At 39.7% G+C, this 15,634-nt stretch overlaps 1 protein-coding gene across 20 annotated transcripts in view; it reads left to right on the top strand.

Annotated features, from left to right (window-relative positions):
• The window catches only part of TTLL5 (tubulin tyrosine ligase like 5), a 318,155-nt gene that overhangs the window by 1,357 nt on the left and 301,164 nt on the right, over positions 1-15,634 (top strand). For all 20 annotated transcript variants that reach the window (XM_067028048.1, XM_067028041.1, XM_067028055.1 and 17 more), the window contains exons 2-3: positions 324-492; positions 6,639-6,751. In XM_067028048.1, coding sequence (XP_066884149.1) covers positions 419-492; positions 6,639-6,751 — 187 coding nt within the window. In that variant the 5' untranslated portion in view covers positions 324-418. The remainder of the gene's footprint in view (positions 1-323; positions 493-6,638; positions 6,752-15,634) is intronic.

The following is a 15,634-nucleotide window of genomic DNA, read 5'->3' as shown; positions in this document are numbered from 1 at the left end:
TCTATGTTTTAGGCAATCAAACACCTACCTCAGACTTTCTTAAGTAAGTGTATCCTTTTGTTGCACGTTAGATTTAGTATGTAAAAGAAAAACGAGAAACTGAAACTTCACAGCAGCTCTTCAAATACATAGAGGACAGACAGTATGTTTGAAAAAAAAATCTTGATTTTTGTGGCATATGTGAAGCACTGTGAAAGAAGGTAAGCCTCTAGAGGTTTGACACTATTTAGGTAAATATTCATTTTCATTACTTGGAAGATCATCAGCAGTAATGAACAAAAAGACAACTGCATTGCATTTCAGGTCATTTGGCTTTCTTGCAGGAATCTGTGCCACCCAAATCGTTTGATCCAGTGAATCTGCAAGGAAAGGTCTCTGAGGCCCCCGTCTGCTGACTGCATGACAAACTCTAAAGGAAATGCCAGTCGTAATGGCCCAGGACCTGGAGGAAACAGCATCATCCTCAGAGGATGAGGAGGCAGTAAGCCAAGAGTAAGTAATAGCAAGCCTGCTTTTGACCCTTTGTGTTCAGGATGGAAAATAGTTCTCTTTTACTCAAATCCTCTTTTACCCAATATCCTTCCTTTGGTCTTGTCTGACTCTGGTTTTAGTTTTCATACATGGTCTAATTCAATATCTTATTATTGTGTGACCATCAGCTATCTGAAATAAGGCTCTGTTTCTGGGTTCATGAGTGAACATCGGCTCTAGATGTTGCAGGTAGTAGCTCTTAGTCAACTCTTGATCAGAGCTCCTAACATAGGAGATTTTGAAATTTTTAGATATTGAAGAAAAGTAGATCTCTCAATTCTGTGACATTGGGTATTTTCTCAAAAGCCTTTAGGATGATAGAATGATGATAATAAGAAGTTATTTGAGGACTTCCCTGGTGGTGTAGTGGTTAAGAATCCACCTGCCAAGGCAGGGGACATGGGTTCGAGCCCTGGTCCGGGAAGATCCCACATGCTGTGGAGCGGCTAAGCCCATGCGCCACAACTACTGAGGCTGTGCTCTAGAGCCCGCGAGCCACAACTACTGAGCCCACGTGCTGCAACTACTGAAGCCCACGCGCCTAGAGCCTGTGCTGCACAACAAGAGAAGCCACCGCATAAGAAGCCCATGCACCGCAACAGAGAGTAGCCCCCACTTGCCGCGAAAGCCTGCACGCAGCAACGAAGACCCAACACAGGCAAAAATAAATATATAAATAAATTTTAAAAATTTAAATTTAATAAATTTAAAAAAAAGAAGAAGAAGTTATTTGAGTAAGTGTGGAGCAGGACATTAGAATTCTATAGCCTGTGCTGAGTCTATTGAGACACATGGCTTTCCTGAGTTCTTTTAGAGAAGAGTCAAGTTTCTTCATCGCTGGATTCTGATAATATAAATGAATGATAGTGATAAGTGTAGCTGCTATAGGTGATGGTAAGAGCTTTAACTGCTGTATCTCATTTAATCTAAAGATGTTATTATTCCCACTTTATTAAGTTCACCCCCACAAATATCAAAGAACTTCCTCAGGGATGCATAGAGAGTGATAAATTGAAATTCAGACCTAGCTTTCCTGGATTTTGAAGCATTTGGATGTTTTGCCTCCTTTCACATTAATTATTACTTGACACAGAGAATAAAGAGAGAATCTGGCTTAAAGGTAACATTAGTTTTTAAGATTCTCTGTAAGTCCACTAGGATTCATGTGCTATGTAACCTGAAAAGTGGGAATGATATCTCCCAGGCTGTTTTTTTTCTTTTTTTTTAAATTAATTTATTTAATTTATATATTTTTGGCTGTGTTGGGCTGCATGTGGGCTTTCTCTAGTTGTGGTGAGCTGGGGGCTACCTTCGTTGCAGTGCGCGGCTTCTTACTGCTTCTTACTGTAGTGGCTTCTCTTGCTGTGGAGCATGGGCTCTAGGCGCACAGGCTTCAGTATTTGCAGCACGCAAGCTCAGTAGTTGTGGTTTGCGGGCTCTAGAGCACAACCTCAGTAGTTGTGGCGCACAGGCTTAGTTGCTCCGCGGCATGTGGGATCTTCCTGGACCAGGGATCGAGCCCATGTCCCCCGTGTTGGCAGGCGGATTCTTAACCACTGCGCCACCAGGGAAGCCCCTCCCAGGCTGCTTTTTGGGGTATAGTTAGGATCAAATAGAATAATCTGTATGAAATTACTTTTATATGATAAAGTGCCATACAAATGTTAAGGCATTATTTTTATTGGATTTTGTATTGAATTTAAAGTGTATTTCTTATTATAAAGTAGAAGATTACATTATTTAATGTAATTTGAAAAAAATTATTGAAGCATTAGTAAAGCTTTGGGGAAAGGCGTCTCATCATTATTAGGTCATAGAAAATAATAGAGATTTGATATTATATTTGGGTCATTCTCATTCAGAATAATTAAATGGATAATTCTCTCTGGTCACTTTGCCTTCTTGTGACTTTTTGTTTTCTGTGTGCTGCCTCTTACCCACTTCACAAAAATTTTAACTTCTGCTTCAAACATCAGTCTTTCTGATTCAAGATCTTTTACTTCATGACTGTCTCTTTTATTAGTGGGCTTATAGGTTGGGCCCAACAAGTATTAGGTTGAACTGTATGAAATTGCTATTTTGGTAGGTCAAAAACAGTCAAATATTGAGAATTTTAGGTGGTTCAACCTAATATTTTAGTAAGCCCTCAATAAATGCTTGCTGACTGACTAACTTAATGAATAAACAAATGGAGGCTTCATGCTTTAGATCACCTTAGGTCTTTTAAGTGCTTAAAATACATTTCATTACAAAGAATACCAATTGCATTGAAGGGCAGTTATCAGAATTTTTTAAACAACCAAACTTGTGGTATAGTAATATGTACGTTTTTATTAATACATTAAATAACAAAGATCATTCATTTAAAACATGAGAAAGTTAGATTTTATTTTCTAAAGACAGCAACATGAATACTGTTTTTGCTTAGTTTGCATAAGACCATCATACCTGGGTGGTCTTTGATTAACACTTAAAAGTAGGGAATACTAGGGCTTCCCTGGTGGCGCAGTGGTTGGGAATCCGCCTGCCGATGCAGGGGACACGGGTTCGTGCCCCGGTCCGGGAAGATCCCACATGCCGCAGAGCGGCTGGGCCCGTGAGTCATGGCCGCTGAGCCTGCGCGTCCGGAGCCTGTGCTCCGCAACGGGAGAGGCCACAGCAGTGAGAGGCCCGCGTACCACACACACACACAAAAAAAGTAGGGAATACCAAGAAACATCATAGATGTCTGGATCACCACTGTGAAATGTCTCTATTTGGTAGCTGAATGGTTGCTTGAGAGTGGAGAGTTGCCAGATTGTTGTCCATCCTCAGCACACCAGATGAGAAGACTGTAATCACAGGTGATCCAGGGGCAATTTTAATAACTACCGTAACTTATAAGCAGTGATAAATGTCAGTGGTATTTTGAGATGTCTGCAACAACTGTAATTTGGTATAAAAAATCTGTAATTTCAGATAGAGTCAAAAACACAGGTAATACTATTATTACTGTGTTTGGTGCCTGTATTCGTAATTGAGAAACATTAAATTTCAAGTAGAAGTTAGTGAAAATACAGGTGTCAATCCACCTTCCCCCCACCCTCCCCATCCAAATTCACAGACCTTATGCTCCTCTTCCTTTTAAACTCCTACTGTTGAGTTTTGATTGTTAATGTTCCATCAGCTTATGTCTATCAGATACTTGTTTTATACGTTAGGAATCTTAAGTCAATCTTGTTCACACCTGGAACAACATGCTTACATTTTTAAAGTTTTGGAAATTAGAAGGTCTTCAATCATCTAAGGATGTTGACTTGATCCAAAGATATATATCCATGGATATCTGCTAGATCTGCTCAGAACCCTAGGCTGTATTAAAGTATTGATGCCTTGCAGTCCTGGACATTAGAGCTGGAAACTGTCCAGGCATCCTTGTTTTGCATGGCATTATTTCAAATAGTAAATCTAAAGGGGTTCTTTTTCTGTATTTTGTTTGGGGTTCCCAAATATAAATTTATATAGAGATGCAGAAACGTTAATTTGTTGTAATGTTTCTTTAGTCACTAAAAAAAGTATTTAATTCTGATTGTAAAAGCTGGCTTTAGATCAGTTACAAAGATCATCAACAAATGATTATGTAGTGAGTGCTACAGTTCGGAGAAAGAATACATCACTGTGGGCTGGAGGAGCTAAGGAAGGCTCCAAGGAGGTGGTGAGGTGAGCTGGGCTTTAGAGAGTGGAATTAAATGAACAGAGAGAAGTGGGGAAGGCATTTCCAGCAGGGACATTGGTATGAATGAGGCACCGAGGCTTTGAGTTATGTAGGCTGGATCCCAGGAGTGAATAATATCTATTCCTCATGAAATTGCTTCTTAAAAACCAAAACGTTCTTAGGCTTTCAGTAAAGTAAACCATAAAACTGGTCTACTTTGGTTATTAGTCATCCAAGTTTTTTGTTCTTTCATGCCTGTAAAAGCATAATTTCTTAATATGTACCAGTTTCTGGTGTAAATGAAAATTTAAAGTCCCAATTTCCAGCTTTTCACCTAATCATTTTGAATCTTTTTGCTTTAGCACCACCTGGTGGGAGCATGCTTTTAATGACAGTGCAACATCTGCCTTAAGTGTGTTTGGGTCAACCTTACTGAACTAATGATTTGTCTACTACCTCTTTTCTGTTTTCAGAGGTTGTAAGTGAAAAGATTCTGTGTCAGGGATTTGGCTTTTTATCGATAGTACGGTTAAGGCCTTGGCTCTTCTCAGCTGTGTATGTTTATTGTGTTCCTGACTCTTGTCAGGCATTTTTACCTTTTATCCGTAATCCATTGTTTGTAAGTGCTAAGGCACAGTGGTGCCAGTTTGCCGCTAGAGATGGATTGACAAGGAACTTTCGATAGTTTTCAGAGTTTCTAAGACTTGATAGTTTAGGCTGCCTAATTTTTCCTCTGTCCTCTGACGTAAATATAGTGAAAAAAATTAAAGTTGGAAGAGAGCATAGGAATCATCTGGCCCTATACCCACCCTTTACAGGTGTTTAAGATTAAAAAGCAAGCAAACCACACAAAAAAAATCCTTCTTGCACCCTGTAAACACCAATTTCTCACAAATGGGCACTGTCACCCAAGTCAAATCGCAAGAAAAATAAGCATCCACATTCCATTTCTAGAAACCAGGAATGAACTAGGTATGGTGTTCTCTGCTTTCCTCAATAAAGCTCTTGGCAGCTCATCCCAAGTCTAAAGGCTGCCTCACCTCTAAGATTGGTAGCCTGGCAACCTGTGCATTCAAAGCATGGATCTGTTTAAACCTGTATTGGGGGGGTCTAACTTGGCCCTGAGGTTTGTGGTATGGCCTTTGTTAAGGGGTGTGGTCATGTGAGTTTTTGAGAGCAGCCTGAATCTTGGCTAAATGGATCTTATTCCATATAAGGAATTTATTAATTTCAGTTCCCAATGGGTTGAGTTTAAGGTATTTATACAAAAAAAATCACTGAAATGTGTGATTAGGGAGATGGAAGGGTGGAAAGAGCACAGACATTTGGGTTCTAATACCTGTTCCCTTACTTAAACAGCTGTGTGACCTTAAGCAAATTGCTCAACCTCTCTGAACACCTTTTCTTCAGTTCATAGTACAGGCAAGAGGATTAAGTGAGATAACATGTGAAAGCTCTTAGTGTAATTCCTGACACATAGTATGGACTCATTTCTTTCCTACCTTCATGCACTAAGGCAGTTGGAGATTTTTCTAATCTGTGAATAAATACACATCTCTCTGAGACTGATTAAACAGAGATTTCTGGATGATAGGAAGAGAATAAAGTCAGAGGTCCTTTTCTGGAGGAAAACATTGTTCCGTTTGGTGTAGGCTTCCTTTAAAATAAGTGGTTTTAATTGGGGTACTTGTATTAATTTAGGGTTCCTAGCTCAGAATCTTACGATGGATCATCAAATTGGCTTAAAAAGTGACTATAAGGTGTAAAAATGGTTTGTCAATTATTGTGACTATTTTAGTCAGGATTCTTATTTGTTCCAGGGACTAAGACATAAATTGTCCTAAATAATAAAGGGAATTTATGAACTCATATTTAGGAAAGACTTGATTCTGCAACTGCATGTTTGCCACCCAGGATCTCATTTCTCTTGTTCTTTCAGTCAGGCTCCCGCAGAATTTCTCCTTTACCAACAGCTCCAGGCTCTCCTTCCAAGGTCACAAAATGACACTTGCACTTCCAGACCTCATTCTCTTACACCATCAAGGGGAGGAGGCCATCTCTCCTGCAGCTGCTACAGAAGAGAAAGCATCGCTTTCTTAGAGGTTCACACGACATATCTCCTGACACACTGGCTCCAGCTGGTTTATGTCCTCATCCCTGAACCAGTAACTATAACTGGGGGATGGAAAACCCTGATTGGTTGAAGCCAGTCAAGGCCCATCCCTACAGTAAGAACGGAGTTAACCTTAAACAGATCATGTGACTAAGAATGGGAGATGAATGGTTTCCCATAAGACATTTGGGATGCTTGTTCCAGAAGAAGGGGAAAGTTGCTAAGCAGCAAACCACAGTGATCTGCTTCAGTTGTTAATTCAGATTTTGAGCTGTAAATTAATAAAGCCTTTTGTTTCAGTTGTAGAGATCATCCATGTATCATGTGGACTGGAGGCTGCAGGAGAATTCCAGTTTTGGTATTCCATGCTGAGGCTATTCTGACAAAGGACAACAATATTCGAGTAATTGGAGGTAGGTATGACCTTCCCCACTGAGGGCAGGGCTGGGCATGGCCCTGATAACTTCATCTTACAGAAAGTGGTAACCATAGTTAGGGAAAGGGCCTTGGTCATGAGAATATTCTATTGATTTTTTTATACTTGAAAGGATTATTTGTGATTTCTTAAATTGTTTTCTGCATATTAAATTGTTTTTCTTCTTTTTTTTTTAGAATTACGTGTATACGTGTTCATTTTTCTGTTTTTTTCTTCCAGTTTTATAGAGAGATCATTGACATACACCACTGTACAAGTTTAAGGTGTACAGCATAGTGATTTAACTTACATACATCATGAAATGATTATCACAATAAGTTTAATGATACTGTTTTTTATAATTATGGTAAAACACACATAACAAAATTTACTGTTTTTACCATTTTAAAGTGTACAACTCAGTGGCATTTAGTACATTCACAGTATTGTGCAACCGTCACCACTATCTAGTTCCAGAACATTTCCATCTAAAAGTAAACCCTGGGGCTTCCCTGGTGGCGCAGTGGTTGAGAGTCAGCCTGCCGATGCAGGGGACATGGGTTCATGCCCCGGTCTGGGAAGATCCCGCATGCTGCAGAGCGGCTTAGGCCCGTGAGCCATGGCCGCTGAGCCTGCCTGTCCGGAGCCTGTGCTCCGCAACGAGAGAGGCTGCAACAGTGAGAGGCCTGCGTACCGCAAAAAAAAAAAAAAAAAAAAAAAAGTAAAAGTAAACCCTGTACCCATTAAGCAGTCGCTCCCCAATCCCCTTATCCCAGCTCCGGGCAACCACTAATCTTTCTGTCTCTATGGCTTTACCTAATCTGGATATTTCATATAAATGGACTCATACAATGCATAGCCTTTTGTGTCTGGCTTCTTACACTTAGCATAATGTTTTCAGGGTTCATCCATATTTTAGCATATGTCAATACTTCATTCCTTTTTGCGGCTGAATAATATCCCATTGTATGGATATACCACATTTTGTTTATCCATTCATCAGTTGATGGATAAGTGTTTCCAGCTTTTGGCTCTTGTAAATAGTGCTGCTATGAACATTCATGCACAAGTTTTTGTTTGAACACCTGTTTTTAGTTCTTTTGGGTATATACCTAGGAATGGAATTGCTAAGTTGTATGGTAATTCTATGTTTAACTTATTGAGGAACTGCCAAAGGATTTTCCACAGCGACTGCACAATTTTACGTTCCCACCAACAATATATGAGAGTTGCAATTTCTCCATATCCTCAGGAACATTCGTTGTTTTCTGGTTTTTAGAATATAGCTATACTAATGGGTGTGAAGTGGTATCTTATTGTGGTTATGATTTGCATTTCCCTAATGATTAATGACATTGAGCAGCTTTTCATGTTCCTTTTGGCCATTTATATCATCTCCTTTGGAGAAATGTCTGTCAAGGGTTTTGCCTATTTTTTAATCGGGTTCCTTTTTGTTGTTGAGTTGTAAGGGTTCTTTATGCATTCTGGATACTAGAACCTTATCAGAAAAATGATTTCCAAATATTTTTTCCTTTGTGGTTTGTCTTTTTATGCTCTTGATAGTGTTCTTTCATGGGGAAAACTTTTTCATTTTGATGATGTTCCATTTATCTCTACTTTTTCTCTTATCGCTTATGCTTTTGGTGTCATGTCTAAGAAACCATTGCCTAACCCAAAGTCATGATCCCTATGCTTTCTTCTAAGAGTTTTATAGTTTAAGCTCTTAAATTTAGAGCTAAATGGTCTTTGTTCCATTTTGAGTTAATTTTTTTATATAGTGTGAGGTAAGGGTCCACCTTCATTCTTTTACATGTGGATATCCAGTTGCCCCAGCATGATTAGTTGAAGAGACTATTCTTTCCTTACTGAATAATCTTGGCACTATTGTTGAAAATCAGTAGACCATTAGATGTATGGGTTTATTTCTGGACTCTTAATATTCTGTCAGTCTGTTTGTTTATCCTTATACCAGTGCCATATTATTTTTATTACTGTATCTTTGTACTAAGTTTTGAAATTGGGAAGTGTGAGTCCTCTAACTTTGTTCTTCATTTTCAAAATTTTTTTTGCTATTCAGGGTCCTTTGCAATTCCATATGAATTTTGGGATCAGCTTTTTCATTTCTACCAAAATGGCTGTTGTGATTTTGGTAGGGAGTACATTGAATCTGTAAATTGCTTTTGGAAGTGTTGCCATCTTAGTGTTAAGTCTTCCAGTCCGTGAACATGGGATGTCTTTCCATTTATTTAGGTCTTCTTTAGTTTCTGTAGCAATGTTTTATAGTTTGCTGTGTGCGAGTCTTGTAGCTCCTTGGTTAACTTTATTCTTCAATATTTTATTCTTTTTGATGCTATCATAAATGGAATTGCTTTCTCAATTTCACTTCTGGACTGTTCATTGTCAGTGTATAGAAATACTATTGATTTTTTTAAAATAAATTTATTTTATTTTATTTATTTATTGTTTCTGGCTGTGTTGTGTCTGTTGCTGCATGAGGGCTTTTCTCTGGTTGCGGCGAGTGGGGGCTACTCTTCGTTGTGGTTCATAGGCTTCTCATTGTGGTAGCTTCTCTTGTTGTGGAGCATGGGCTCTAGGTGCATAGACTTCAGTAGTTGTGGCAAGTGGGCTCAGTAGTTGTGGCTCATGGGCTCTAGAGCGCAGGATCAGTAGTTGTGGCTCACGGGCTTAGCTGCTCTGTGGCATGTGGGATCGTCCTGGACCAGGGCTCAAACCCGTGTCCCCTGCACTGGCAGGCAGATGCTTCAACCACTGCGCCACCAGGGAAACCTTACTATTGATTTTTTGTATACTGATCCTGTATCCTGAAACCTTGCTGAACTCATTTATTAGCTCTAATAGTGAGAGAGAGAGAGAGAGAGAGAGAGAGAGAGAGAGAGAGAGAGAGAGAGTGTGTGTGTGTGTGTGTGTGTGTGTGTGTGTGTGTGTGTTCTTTAGGATTATCTCTATACAAGATCATGTCATCAGTAAGTAGAGATTTTACTTCTCCCTCTCTAACCTGAATACCTCCCTCCCTCCCTCTTTTTCTTTTTCTTCTTCTTTTTCCTAATTGCTCTGGCTAGAACTTCCAGTACAGTGTTGAATAGAAGTGAAAATGGGCATCTTTGTCTTCTTCCAGATCTTTGGGGGAAAGCTTTCTGTCTTTCGCCATTTGGTATGATGTTAGCTATGGGTTTTCATAAATGCCCTTTATCATGTTGAGGAAGTTCTCTTCTATTCCTTTGTTGAGTGTTTTTATCATATAGTGGTGTTGCATTTTGTCAAATGCTTTTTCTACATCAATCGAGATGATTCTATGTTTTTTTTCCTTCATTTTATTAATGTGGTGTATTACATCGATTGACTTTTGTATATTGAACCACCCTTGCATTCCTGAGATAAATCTCACTTTAGCATGGTATATAGTCCTTTTAATATGCTGCTGGATTTGGTTTGCTAATGTTTTGTTAAGGATGTTTGCATCTATATTCATAAGGGATATCGTTCTGTAATTTTCTTTTCTTTTGATGTCTTTGTCAGGCTTTGGTATCAGGGTGATGCTGCCCTCATAGAATGAGTTCCTTCCTCCTCTTTGGAAGAGTTTGAGAAGGATTGGTGTTAATTCTTTAAATGTTTGATAGAATTCACCATTGAAGCATCTAGTCCTTAGCTTTTCTTTGTTGGAAGGTTTTTGATTACTGTTTCAACCTCTACTTATCTATTCTATTTTCTCTTTCTTATTGAGTCTGTTTTGGTAGTTTGTGTGTTTCCCTAGGTTTTTTTTCCATTTTATTTAGTTTATCTAATTTTGTTGGCATACAGTTGTTCATAGTATTCTTTTTTTTTTTTTTTTTTGCGGTACGCGGGCCTCTCACTGTTGTGGCCTCTCCTGCTGCGGAGCACAGGCTCCAGACGCGCAGGCTCAGCAGCCATGGCTCACGGGCTCAGCCACTCCGCGGCATGTGGGATCTTCCCGGACCAGGGCACGAACCCGTGTCCCCTGCATTGGCAGGCGGACTCTCAACCACTGTGCCACCAGGGAAGCCCCCATAGTATTCTTTTTTTTTTTTTTTTGCGGTACGCGGGCCTCTCACTGTTGTGGCCTCTCCCGTTGCGGAGCACAGGCTCCGGACACGCAGGCTCAGTGGCCATGGCTCACGGGCCCAGCCGCTCCGCAGCATGTGGGATCTTCCCGGACCGGGGCACGAACCCGCGTCCCCTGCATCGGCAGGCGGACTCTCAACCACTGCGCCACCAGGGAAGCCCCATAATATTCTTTTATAATCCTTTTTATTTATGTAATACAGTAGTAATGTCCCCACCTTCATTTCTGATTTTAGTAATTTGAATATTTTCTCTTTACTTTTAGTTAGTCTAACTAAAAGTTTGTCAATTTTTAGAATCATTTTAAAGAACAAACTTTTTATTTTGCTTACTTTCTCTATTGTTTTTCTATTCTTAATTTCATTTATGTCCACTCCTCTTTGACTTTAAGCAGTGCTCTGAATCCTGGTGTTAGTCTGTAGCTGTCTTCAAAGGTTACATACTGTGGATCCAAACTTTTGTGCAATATGGTGTAAAGAGTCTATACATGGATTCTCAGTCAATATTTCAGATCCCACCTTTGGCATTTACTAGCTGTGAGTCTTGCGCAATCACTTAAACTCTCTTAATCCATTTCATTATTAGTAAAATGGAGATAATAGCTACCTTGCAGGCATTATAAGAATGAGATCACTAATGTTCAGCACACAGTAGGCATTCAAAACTTGTGCTGCTTACTCTATTTGTTGAACAAGGTCTGCTCTACCTTGAGATGACTTTAAGGTCTGTCCTTGCCCCATAATAAGCCAGAGTTCAAAGGACAGGGATTTGAATTCTCCTCCCTCCCCAAGGGTCATGGTGTTCTAATCCCCTCAGCAAGTTGCTACATTACCATTTAAAGGGACATGGTTCATTCATGTTCTCTGAAGCTGGAGTCTCTGAAGATTTACTAACATTTGCTGAGAATCTCCCACTAACTATGATTAGAGTCAGAACATCAAAGGTGCATAAAACAACAGAAGTAAATAATCCTCCCCCCCAGCATACTTCTTTTGGTTTGTTTGTCACATAAATGAATCCATGTATTCTGTGGCAATAGACCCTTCCTTTTTAGAATATCTAACATTTATTGGAAATTAGCATCCATCAATGTAATCATGCCATAGTTCAAGCAATCACTATTTTCTAGAACCTATAAGTCTTTGGATTATTTTCCTGTAGATCTTCCTGTGTCTAAGGAAGAAGCCACTAAACTTTTTTCTCAAACTCTGTTTTTTTTAATTTTCTGTATATTCCCAATTCCTTGAGTTTTAATAATTTTCTTCACCTTCGTTTATGAAAAGAACAATTTGAATGAGTTTTGTTAGTTGCTACTTCAGATTTCTGAATTGTTAAACACTCTTGGTGTATTATTTTTTTTCTCTTTCTCTCTTAAATAGCTGACATAGATCTGCTCAGATCATAATACTGAGTTAAATCCCCTTGAGAAGTGTATCTGGGGCATTAGTTATCTTCTGTTGATCTTAGGGTGTTAGATTCCAACCTTGTTTTTTCTGTTATCTATTAAATGTTTCATTGAATTCACTGTTAATATTTTGCATACAATAAGATTTCACATGCTTTATTTGTGAAATATTCCAGGAGTATGTTTTTATCTCACCATATCCATACACATTTTTTTTCAAAATTGTGTATACATTGAACATATAAGTGGGATTGCATTTTATTTTATTTATTTTAAAGTATTTATTTATTTATTTATTTATTTGGTTGTGCTGGGTCTTAGTTGCAGCAGGCAGGCTCCTTAGTTGCAGCTTGCCAGCTCCTTAGTACTGGCACGTGGGCTCCTTAGTTGTGGCATGCGAACTCTTAGTTGCAGCATGTGGGATCTGGTTTCCTGACCAGGGATTGAAGCTGGGCCCCCTGCATTGGGAGCACAGAGTCTTAACCAGTGCACCACCAGGGAAGTCCTGGGATTGCATTTTAGGGGCAACAGATATTTTCAATTTAATCTTTTCCTAGAATGAAGTATTTTGTATTTTGCCTCTGAATGTGTCAGTTTCATAAATTTGGATTTGTATAGACTAGCAGTGTCCAACAGAAATATGATGTAAGCTGCATATGTAATTTTTCAGTAGCCTTATCAAAAAAGTAAGCAGAAATAGGTGAAATTAATTTTAATAATATGTTTTATTTAATCCAAATTATCATTTCCACTTTTACTCAGTATAAAAAAATCGTGAAGATATTTTACATCCAGTGTGTATTGTACACTTTTAGTACATCACCATATAGTACAAAATTTTCATTGGAAGCATTTGGTCTGTATTTAGATTTCATAAATGTTATAGTTGAAATTGTAGTCAATTCCTATGTTCAGGTTGTTCCAAACAAGTTTTCCAATAACTGAATTGAGTATCAGTTTTAAAATTGAAATTAGAATTTATCAAAGTTAAATAAAATGAAAAATTCAATTCCTTTGTCACATTAGTCACATTTCAAGTGCTCAAGTTACATGTGGCTAGTGAAAACCGTATTCAACTGTGCAGGTAAGGACCCAATTTTCTGACAGTAAGGTAAAGATACACTGTGTTGCCATCGAAGGGGTTATTCTTGTATTCTAAAGTCAAAAGAATGTTAGTTTTATCTTCATTCTAGTTTCCCATGCTAGTTTGGACCAAACCCCGTAGGGCTCTTCACCACTTCCTAGGTGCTTCTGTGCTGACAGTTAGATTATTGGTTCCTTGATTGTCTTTACTCTGATACAGTCAGCCCTGGAACTTGCCAGAGGTCCTTGTTCTTCAGATTGTCCCCTGCGATGCATGTGAGTTGTTGAAGAGGAAATTCTATAGTCTCATAGTGGAATTGATGAGATGCGTGTGTGTTCAGAGGCTTAGATATTGGGTGTTTTACAGTTTGCTAGGAGGACCATGCCCTGCCTCTTGTTTTTTTATGGAAGAAAACATGGCAAAGGTGGTTCTGTCATGAACATTTGAACAGGTTCAGTTTGTAGTTGCAGTTCTCCATTTGACTCTCGCTAGGGAGAGGGAACCCAGGCTTACCAGCTATTTCAGGAGAAGCCTAGAAATCTAGATTTTTATGTGACTTCTTCCAATTTTAAAAGGTTAGCAAATAATTCAACTTTATACTGAAAACAGCACAAAGGATGGACAAACTGTGTCTGTAGGCTGGATTTGGCTCCTGGGTTACCATTTTATAATCTCTGGTCTAATATGTGCTGGTAATCAGCATTATTGGTTGTAGGGCCATTGGACACAGAGCACGAATGCGGGTTAAAATCCCTATAGCAGGGCTTCCCTGGTGGCGCAGTGGTTGAGAATCCGCCTGCCGATGCAGGGGTCACGGGTTCGTGCCCTGGTCCGGGAAGATCCCACATGCCGCGGAGCAACTAAGCCCGTGAGCCATGGCCGCTGAGCCTGCGCGTCCGGAGCCTGTGCTCCGCAACGGGAGAGGCCACAGCAGTGAGAGGCCCGCATACAGAAAAAAAAAAAAAAAAAAAAAAAAAAAAAAAAAAATCCCTATAGCAGTCACAGTTGCTTTCCATCATTCCACCCTGCCTCTCTTGCACTCCCCTTTTAGAACACATTCAGCGTATCTGAGTTGGGTTATAGTTAGTTGGTTTGGATTAGAAGTAAGTGGCCAGGGACTTCCCTGGTGGCGCAGTGGTTAAGAATCCGCTACCAATGCAGGGGACATGGGTTCGAGCCCTGGTCCAGGAAGATCCCACATGCCGTGGAGCAACTAAGCCCGTGCGCCACAGCTACTGAGCCTGCGCTCTGGAGTCCCCAACCCACAATTACTGAGCCCGCGAGCCACAACTACTGAGCCTGCGTGCCACAGCTACTGAAGCCCGTGCGCCTAGAGCCCGTGCTCCTCAACAAGAGAAGCCACCGCAATGAGAAGCCCGCGCACCACAACGAAGAGTAGCCCCTGCTCGCTGCAACTAGAGAAAGCCCGCGTACAGCAACGAAGACCCAACGCAGCCAAAAATAAATAAATCAATAAATTTATTTTTTTAAAAAAAGTAGGTGGTTACTGCTTACATACTATGAGAATCAGGTCTGCCGCTGAGCACAGTGATGACTGCATTTTACTTCTATATTAGAAGAAGTAGGAGAAAGAGTATTAATAGCATTTTTATTTTTTTAACTTGCTATATAAAATGTATAATTTACTGTGAATTGTACTATGTATTTATATATGTATTAGTAGCTATTTTACTATGTGTTTACTTTTTTACTGTATGAAATTTTTTTTCTATATATAAGCAAGCTTTCTTTTTTGGGGGGTCCGCACCGTGCAGCTTGCGGGATCCAAGTTTCCCAAACACAGGCCACAGCAGTGAAACCGCCGAGTCCTAACCACCAGACAGCTAGGGAATTCCCATATCAGCAAGCTTTCCTATTCTAAAAGCTCTACGTGTATTAACTGATCTAGTGCTTTTAACTACCCTGTGAGATAAGTACCTTTGTTATCAACCCCATTTTATAGGTGAGGAAATTGAGCATAGTGAAATTAAATAACTCATTTAAGACAGCAGGCAGGAAGTAGTAGAGCCAGGATTTGAACCCCAGCAGTTTGACTCCAGAGGCATACTGTTTCTTTTATTATTCCCCTTCTCCCCCAGTCCCCACGTAATCATTCTCTATTTTTCCGCACACCTGACCGATCCTCTTCTCCGTGGCCTGGGGCAAGCACTGCAGAACAGTCAGAGATTCGGGCGCAGTCCTGGTCCCCAGCAGTTGATGAGGCTTTGGCTTTTTATGTGCAAAAATGGAGCTGTCAGTGATCAGTTATCATAATGAAAAAGACCTGGTTT

This window comes from Kogia breviceps, chromosome 3, assembly GCF_026419965.1.
Source record: "Kogia breviceps isolate mKogBre1 chromosome 3, mKogBre1 haplotype 1, whole genome shotgun sequence".
NCBI classification, from domain to species: domain Eukaryota; kingdom Metazoa; phylum Chordata; class Mammalia; order Artiodactyla; family Physeteridae; genus Kogia; species Kogia breviceps.
This window is presented reverse-complemented; position numbering and strand designations above follow the sequence as displayed.